The 9,291-nt window shown below is 51.4% G+C and overlaps 1 protein-coding gene across 1 annotated transcript in view; it reads left to right on the top strand.

Moving 5' to 3' along the window:
• Nucleotides 1-5,753: 5,753 nt before the first annotated feature.
• GSC (goosecoid homeobox) overlaps nt 5,754-9,291 on the top strand; it is a 6,078-nt gene continuing 2,540 nt past the window's right edge. Inside the window, exons 1-2 of the mRNA XM_039356198.1 lie at nt 5,754-6,515; nt 8,827-9,086. Coding sequence (XP_039212132.1) covers nt 6,125-6,515; nt 8,827-9,086 — 651 coding nt within the window. The 5' untranslated portion in view covers nt 5,754-6,124. The remainder of the gene's footprint in view (nt 6,516-8,826; nt 9,087-9,291) is intronic.

The following is a 9,291-nucleotide window of genomic DNA, read 5'->3' as shown; positions in this document are numbered from 1 at the left end:
CCCCGATTCTGCTGTGCCGCGGATTTTTCAAATTAAACTCCGCTTCCACAGCTCCTGGCACAGCCCCTTTCCCTTTAGCTCTTTCTTATTCTTTTGGTCTCTTTTCACTACAAAATCCAGGAGAATTAGTCACAGCACCCACCCACCCACCTACCCCCCGCCGCGATCCTTCGCACAATTTCTTTCTTTCTTTCTTTCTTTCTTTCTTTCTTTCTTTCTTTCTTTCTTTCTTTCTTTCTTTCTTTCTTTCTTTCTTTCTTTTCTCCCATCTAAACAGGGAAGTTACAAATGTCTTGCCTCTTACTGGAGCAAAAGAGGTGGTGCCAGACCTTTTTTGATCACCTAGAATAGTTTTTTTTTTTTTACTGCCCCTTTCCAGTGTCAGGAGGTTCCGGGGGAATAGGGAGCGAATGGAAAAGACTTAAAGTGGAAAAGGGCTTATTTTTTCAGATTTTGAACGAGAACATATTTTCAAGTAGGTATGGACTGGGTGTAAACGGCATCGCTACTGTGGTCATTGTAGCTTATGATTAGCAGCTACTAATGCGCACCCGAAATCCGAAACAAACAACGCCCTATCCAAATCCTACAGCTGCCATTTAAATCAGGATATTTGAACAGGAGAAAATGACCCAAATAACCCCTCCTCGCAGAGAAGATGATTTACCCCTCCCCCCTCCCCACACACAGTTTGTGTAAATTTCCCTTAGCTAACAGACAGGTGACATTAAGGCAAAAACTTTCGTTGGACCGGACTCTCACTCTCGTATCGGAGTCAAATTAGGATTGAAAGAGTTTAAAAGACTGCGTGAAAACTGATCACTCCGAAGTCGGGGTTCTTAATAGAAGTGGATCCCCATTTCCATCGCTCGGAGGGTAGATTATCCGAAGCAGACCGATTTACACATGGGGTCCAAAACTCCGCTTTCCTTGATCCCCTGCCTACAGTTTAGACACGGAGGGTAGCAGCATTTTGATCACTATTGTTTTACACAAACGGTACACCTATACACTAAAATCACCCTTTAAGGCACGCCAGTTTTCGGTGTCCTGCCCTTATTTCGTGGCAACTGTCTTAAATGCGGATGCTGGGAACGGCGGCTTCAGGCTTTAATCCGATTTATAATAAAAACTGGGGTTCCAACGGATACCGGACGGGCTACTAAAAGAAATAATAGTTGTTTTAGCCTTGCGTTGACTTGCGTACCGTTGCATAATCGGTGGCGAACGGGGGCCGAAGAGAGGAAAACCAACCCTCTCTGCAGTTCAACGCCGATTTAAACCAGATAACCCCGATTTGCAGCCCTCTTCCCGGCTCTTCGCTCTCCTCCATCTGGCTGGCAAGAAAGCGAGAGGCGTCTCGCCGAGCCACCTCGCCGTCCGCCGGGCCGGACCTGCGGGCGGGGAATCGTGTTTGGCTCCTAATAACGAAAATCAGCCGCGCGTCGACTTGTTTCCTTACCTCCCGGCTTGTGCCGCCAGACCTTAAGACAAGCTGTGCCTGCCGCTCCCGACCCACGCTGGGCCGCCGGCCCCGGGAAGATGCCGGCCCTTAGCAACGCGCGCTGTTGCTCCGCTGTCACCTGCGATTCCAATCCCTGCCGCTTCCCAGTGAGATAAGCGGTGGCTTCTTTGAAGGGGAACTCGGAACTGGGGGACTATGGGGGAAGCGAAAGCGGAAAGGCGGAATGGTGGCTGGGATAAGTTCACCCACATCCATTCAAAGGGTTTTGGACAGTACGGGGGGGGGGGCTATGGATGTTAAACTAGGGGGGGGGGTCAGGATCAGCAGTCCAGCGGCTGCTCAGCTGCCCAGACAAACAAGGACAGAGTCCGTCCCATTCCCGGAGGTAGAGGCCGCAGGTTAGCAGCTTTCATCACCAAAAGGTAGCCGCGGTAGACGGGGCCGGGGAGGGGAAGGATTAAAAAGAAAGCGAAGGAGAGATTGGGATCTCAAGAGCCTTGTTAACTCCAAAAGAGTTTAGTTGGGGCTGCGTTTGTAGCTAATATTGACTCCGGTGCTAAAATAAGCAAAAAAGGGGGAAAAAAAGGAAAAAGGAACGCCCAAAAAAGGTTGGGAAGCATTGGGAATTTCTAAAGAAAGCGACTTCTGTAGCATTTATCTTGGACTCTTGTTAGTAAATGCTGGAGCGCTTGCTTAGAAGAAGGCAGAGGCAGAGCTGCCGGTCCGGCGCCGCGATCCTAAACCGGTTTGTAAGGAAGGCTGGATAGCTTTCTAGTTTTACCGGTAGGCGCAAAGAACGGTGGCCGTTGCCTCTGCCCAACGGTACTGTTCACAAGAAGGGAGTGATTACGCCCTCCCTAATTAAGCCGTAATCAAAACTTTGATTAACGACGTAAACTGATTTCTTGCTTTAATCTGGTCTATGGCAGCTCAGCGGTGAGGAATGCCCCGGATCAAATGCGCGTCCTCCTCAAAAAGTTGCTTCTTTTACCAAGCGTTTTACAGTTATAGTCGGATTTCTTCTCCAAATGACCTTTGATCCTTCGCTTTTCCTCCTGAGTACATAAATACTGCCGCGGGCAACATTTATAGCGGGGGAATAGTTGGATTATGACTCTTGTTTGAACACGGTTAGCCTGGACGTGAAGCGCGGCAGACCTCGGCGTTGGCGCTGGGCGTTAGAACCACGGCTAGCCCCCGTCCTCTTGGGAAGCCTTCCCCAGGCGCCCTGTTGACCGGCCTTCGGGCTGACAAGCGTCTTCGCCTCTCCGAAAAGGCGTCGGGCTCTTGGGCAGAGTCGGACCTAAGGACCCGCTGCCCGAGCTGGAGCCAGAGCTGAAACAGCATCTAAAGGAGAAGGAACTGCCGATCCCTTCTCTGGACGAACCCTTCCGTAACCAGCCAAGCGCCCCAGAGATCGCGCACACTCAGGACTTCGGTTAAGTTGTAGCTATTTTGGTGTAAGGTTGGTATAACATTTATCAGGTCGACGCCCAGGCTTATTTTTGGTTCCCTGAGCTGCTCCAGAGACCGCTTTGGTCGCGGGAAGGGGAAAGGTTTGATTCTTAAGGCCGACAAGTCAGTTTCTGGGAAGCCTGAGCAAACGGCGTCGGGAAGTGTAATGGGGGCGGGGGAGAGACTCAAAGTTGCGAATCGGCCGGCCACTTTGCAAAAGGAGAACAAGACATTTGGGGGGAGAGAAGACTTCTCTCGCACCTGCCCTCCCCCCCCCCCTTTTTTTTTTTTTTTTTGGTTCTGCATCTTTAATCCCGCGCTAAGAAGCGACTTGCCTGCATTGGTGTAAAGAGCTTTTGAGATTAGGGTTTAGAGCTGCCTGAAATTTCCAGGGTCGAGGGATGCGTCTAGCCCAGAATTTCATGTCAAATATTATGGATTCTCTGGTGGTGGGAGTGGGGAAGAGGAGGGGCCGGTAAAATGGAACTTATCTGCGAATGTCAAAAGGTAGATCTTGGAGAAAGGGCGATTACCATTCCCGGCAGATATAGGAATAGAACAAAGGTATTAGGCATCTTTATTGTGCGATAGTTAATCCTGCTAGTTAAGAAACTGAAAATCGTAGCATTCCCATTCCCATCCCCATTCCCTTTCCCTTCCTTCCTTTTCCTTCCTTCCTTCCTTCCTTCCTTCCTTCCTTCCTTCCTTCCTTCCTTCCTTCCTTCCTTCCTTCCTTCCACCAAAAAATTCTCTGCTTAGATGGGCTAACTATTCGCGGCAAATAGATTTATTTCTTTCCTATTTAGACTTACTGAAATAAATCCAATGCTTGTCCGTAGACCATAATTAAACTGATTTCAGCCCGTATGCTTATCGATAGCCTGGACTGAAGTCTAGGAGAAAGAAAAGGCAAGAAAAAGGGCAACCCACACTCCGCCATCCCTTCCAATTTCATTTCCAAATTGCTCGTTCATTGTTCAGATTGAGGAAAATCGAGAATGGAAGGTTGAAAAAGAAGACTAGAAAGCCAGGGGAAAAGAAAAAAAAAAGGACCTAATTTGTTCTTCATCAACAGCTCCTAATGGCTTGTTTTTGTTTAGCGCGTCCAATTTCCTACCTTCTTTGATGGAGGTAAATATTCTAATCTGATTCAGTTCCCCTCCTGTGGATTGCCAGAGACAATCGTGACAGACGGAGCGTTTTGCAAATCACAAAGAACCGGCTTCCAGGAGCGAAGGGCCTCCATAAACAAGAGGTTCTAACGGACGGAAAGGCACCTTTTCCACAGAAGGTGAAGCGCATGTAAAAGGCAGAACCAGAACACGTATGAATCTGGGCAGAGCAGGGAAATGTGGGGGGTTGCTCTCTGCCCCCGAAAAACCGAATCTCTTCTTCCACCGGATGCTCCTAAAGAAATGTGAAGACAGGGACCCGCTGAAGGGGTGTCTGGCGCAACGTTGCTACTGCGCCAGACGGGCGGCAGGGGTAGGGCGGACCCTTGCGCCCCATAAACCCCAAAGTTTTTCCTAGACACCATTCACCATCCTGCAGTTGGGACTGAAGGGTGGGGTGGGGGGACTGGGAGGCGTTAAGATGGACGCTCAAACCTGCGCCACGAACGCCTGCGCGCCTTACTTGTGCCCTATACACGACTGCAGTAGGATCAGTGTCCGCAGTGTTTCGGACCGGAGGCTTGCAGTCTGCCCGTACCCCTCGGGCTTTCTGGACATGAAGCCTTCTTCTCCCCCCCCCCCGGGTGGAAGAGAGATCCGCTGAAATCATCAGAAAATGCCCTGTGAGCGTCTGAAGGAAATTCCCAAGACTTCGAGATGAATAGACAAAGTGATTCCGAATAAAAACGTCCAGAATCAATACTGTGAACTGGCGGTTGTAGAAAGTGTGTGTGTGTGTGTGTTTGTGTTTAGACTATGGGTGTGCGAAAGAGGCAAATGTTGTAACGTTTTGGAAGGTCTGGGAATGAAAGCTTCATTCTGGGCAAGGTATTCCAAAGCAAAAGAGAACTTCTTTTCGGGAATTGTAACCACAGCTTCTCGCCAAGACTAGTTTAGTGCAATGTAACCCTGGACCTCTTGAGTACAGACGCGAGAAATCCGGACCCGGCGAAACCTTTCGCCTTTCCCTCCACTGTGCTTTGGGTTCTGAAGGCCGAAGACCCTAGGAAAAAAGGCTCGGAAGGAAAGAGGGCTGGGGAAGGAGGCAGAAAAGGGGGCGGCGGGGGTTGGTATTAGTTGCTTCTCGACAAGGCCATTACCCGGATTAACCCGAGCGGCCATGAGCAGCAACGCTCAGAAAGAGATCAGCCCTAACTCGGAGGCAGGCGAGGGATTCACCCGCAGCAAGGAAGAGCCTAGAAGCAAAGGGCGACCCCACTAAGGGCCGGGATGGCGCGTCTTTTCTCTTAAGGCTTCTATTCCCGATTCCTCCCCCCTCCCCCTCCCCCCGCGCTCCTGCCGACACGCCCACCGGCCCCACCTTCTCCGCGTCCCCTCCCCCCGCCCAAAGAGGGAAAACTAGTTTCATTCGCGATCCGACCTAGAGCCGGGAATTCAATCCAGGATGACGTTGCCCGGGTATAAAAAAGGAAAGAGGTCGGAGCGGATTAGAGACTTTTCTTTAAGGCTTCTATTCCCGATTCCTCCCCCCTCCCGGTCCCCGCGGAGGCCGAGGAAGAGGAAGAGGACCTTCTCCGCGCTCCCCTCCCCCCGCCCAAAGAGGGAAAACTAGTTTCATTCGCGATCCGACCTAGAGCCGGGAATTCAATCCAGGATGACGTTGCCCGGGTATAAAAAAGGAAAGAGGTCGGAGCGGATTAGAGACTCCAGGCAGTTGACAGCGGAGGAGGAAACGGTCGGCCGCGGAGGTGGAGGAAGAGGAAGAGGAAGAGGAGGAGGAGCTGCAGGAGGAGAAGAAGGAAGAGGAAGAGGAAGAGGGGAGGACGATGGCACGGAGTCCCAAGGCGAAGAGCCTCCTTCTTTCCCCCCGCTCGGCCTCTTAAGGAACGGCTGCCCTGCAGGGCTCCTCCGCGCCCCCCTCCTCCCAAGAAGCTAGGTTCGCGTCCCCCCCGTAGCCCCGGGGCTCTCCGGCCGGCCCAGCTCCGGCCACACGTCGCTCGGCCTCTACCAGGCGAAGGTCCCGTCGCCGCGGCCGCCGCTGCTCCTCCCTCCGAGCAGAGCGCCGGAGGGGATGCCCGCTGGCATGTTCAGCATCGACAGCATCTTGGCGGCCAGACCCCGCGGGAAGGAGTCGGGGCTGCTGCACCATCAGCACCAGCACCAGCCAGCCCAGCCCGGCGCGGCGCAGCAGTCTCAGCCCAGCGCGGCGCCCGTCGTCTTCTCGGCCAGCCTCCACGGAGGGGACTCCCTGTACGGCCCCGCCGGCGGCGACTACGGCGGATATTACTCGCGGGCCGTGGCTCCGGCGTCTAACCTGGCCGCCCTCGGTGGATCTAGGCTGGGGAGCTACGGCAACTATTACTACGGGCAACTTCACGTCCAGGCATCGGCGGTGGGGCCCTCTTGCTGCGGCGCCGTGCAGCCCTTCGGCGCTCAGCAGTGCTCCTGCGTCCCGGCAACAGGTAAGGCAGAATTAGCCCTCTCCCACTCCCCGCCCCGCTCCTCCGCGATGCTGGGGGCCTTCTCCAGCGGGGAGGAGAGAGGGAGAGGAGAAATAAAAAGAACGCAAAATTCCTTCCGGATTGCCCTTCCCCTCCCTCAATCCTGTCCCCCCCCCTCAGGTAATTCTTAGGAAAGTAACAGAGAGGCGCAATTTCTGTGGCCGAGGGTGGGGAGATACTTGAAACTTCCTTTCCCCCGCAGAAATTTGGAAGGGCGCGGTGCTCAGGTTCCCCCCCCCCCCGTCCTCCTTTTCCCGGCTGCCGGCGGCAGCGACAGCGTGTGACGGAATGCAACGCAACGCTGGGATTCTGCGGTCGAGTCCCTCGCGCTGGCTGGAAGTGACGCTGGATCCTAAATCCAGGCGACCTGGACTCCAGATGACTTTGAGAACCGGGACTAGCGCTGGTTTCCTCTCTGACACGATTGTATTTACGCGCTCTGACAAATGCGTGCAACTGAAATTAAGGCAGCCCACGCTTTTCCTTGGGAATATTTCTGACAACGTTCAAATTGCCTTGCTTAATGACACAGTTGTCTCAAGGCTTATCTATCGGGCATTAAATCCTACTGAAATAAGGACTGAATAAGCAAAGGTTACACATTTAGTTATAACTGAGCTGCTCCTTTCTGAAACAGTCACCCTAATTCTCCTTAATTCGATTTTAACTTTCCGGTCCTAACCAAACATTCCTTTGAAACAACATATTAAATGGAATATACTTTCAGATAGATACATTCAGAATTTAGAACGCTCCTATGCCCTTGAAAGAAGCAGCAGCAGCAGCAGACCCAGAACCGAGAATTAAACAAAATATAAACAGATTCACCCTGCATTAAAATAGGTGGGGAGGGGGGAAATAGGAGCGAATCCGATCTGAGGATGACCTTTCTAAATATTTAAATCACTATCTCATTAGTGATTTATAGCGCTGACCAACCATCCTTGTGCCAAGATGATGGTGATGGTGTTTACATCGCTGCCACAAAATTGAAAGGTGCTTTTTTCACGAGGCAACTGGACTTTCCTGTTTTTCTTTGAACCCAAGATGCTTCTTCAGCTCTTGGATGAGAAGCCAAACGTCTTCAAAGAAAAAAAAAAAAAAAACCCAGCTGCTTCCTGAAAAAAAGCACCTTTGGGATAACAATGACGCGGGTGACTGAGACTCACCGTTGACATTGAAAGACCTTTATAATAAAGGAGAATGTTTGTAGCTAAGGGTTGAAAAGAGGCGTGTTTGGTGCTCTCCGATCTTGGTTGTTTTCTTGCAGACGTTTCATTCCCCAAACTAGGTAAGTAGCTAGCAGGGAATCTCCCTACTAGCACTGATGGTGTTATCTAGCTTGGGGAATGAAACGTCTGCAAGAAAACAACCGATATCAGAGAGCATCAAGGACCCCACAGACCCTTATAAATCCATAGGGAGGAAATTACTTTAAATCGAGATGCTCCTCCATTTAGCTGGATTCGCCTCTGCCCTGACCGGTTCTCAACCCTGGAAGCCGGTTGGGTCTTTTCTAGAAACATACTCGGAATCAGCTCTTCTTCCCTTTCTCCAAGTCCGGTGACGACCTTCTGATCCATTGCAGAACTTTTTAAACTGGCACAAAAAGTAGCAATTCTCCTACTTGAATGTAGCGTCTTAAATGTACGGGTTTCTTTCCTACAAAGTAATTTTCACTTTGGGGTTTGTGCTCATTCAGTGGGATTAATTATTGCTCGATAGCAGAAGTGGCTGCAAAATGTACATTTTCAGCCCCTTAAATAAACGCAACTCACTCTCTTCTACGTAACTGGAAGGATAAATTTAGGGCAATAACCACCCGTGTCTTTAGTGAACTCCTTAGTTAAATCATTCGCGGGGGTGGGGGGGGTGAGGTGGAGGGGATGAAATCTTTGGGATGCAACTTTAGGGAGCTTCTCCAGGGCTAAGATAGAGAGGGGTCTGCATGTCGAGGGTTTTCACATTCCTCAAGTCGAGAGTTTTCACATTCCTGCCTTGCCGTCTCCACCGATGTGAATGGTACAAGTTCAGCTTTGTGGTAGCGGGAGATTCCGCGTCCCCCACCCCATAATTCCCAGCAATGAGTCCAGAATCGAAAGGCCCCGATAAAACCCGCCCTAGCATCAATCCGCCGCCTCCAGCAACCAACCAAGCAAGCTCTGGTTTTGCTCTTTTGCGTGGGACGGGGGCGGACTGGAATGGGGTGTGGCGCGATCCGGAAACTTGGCCAATTCAAAGGTCTGCCACCTTCGTTTGCTCTTTTCTCCAGGCTACGAAGGGACAGGCTCGGTCCTAATGTCTCCGGTCCCGCATCAAATCCTACCCTACATGAACGTGGGCACCTTGTCCCGGACTGAGCTGCAGCTTCTTAACCAGCTCCACTGTCGGCGGAAAAGGAGACACCGCACCATCTTCACAGACGAACAACTGGAGGCGCTGGAAAACTTGTTCCAGGAAACCAAATACCCCGATGTGGGCACCAGGGAACAGCTGGCCAGAAGGGTACATTTAAGGGAGGAAAAAGTGGAGGTAAGGTAATCTTTCTTCTAGGCTAAAAAAAAAGGGGGGGGGAGGAAGGAAGGAAGGAAGGAAGGAAGGAAGGAAGGAAGGAAGGAAGGGAGTGAGTTGTAGTAGTTGATGTAGTCGCAGCTGCTTGGCACAAAGTGGGTGGAGGGAGACGGAGAGAAGCGAGCCTCTGGCTTTCAAGTGAAAAGAGAAAAGATTCTGAAAACTT

Source organism: Crotalus tigris, unplaced genomic scaffold (genome assembly GCF_016545835.1).
Source record: "Crotalus tigris isolate CLP2741 ecotype Arizona unplaced genomic scaffold, ASM1654583v1 scf7180000018806.1695572, whole genome shotgun sequence".
NCBI lineage: Eukaryota > Metazoa > Chordata > Lepidosauria > Squamata > Viperidae > Crotalus > Crotalus tigris.
This window is presented reverse-complemented; position numbering and strand designations above follow the sequence as displayed.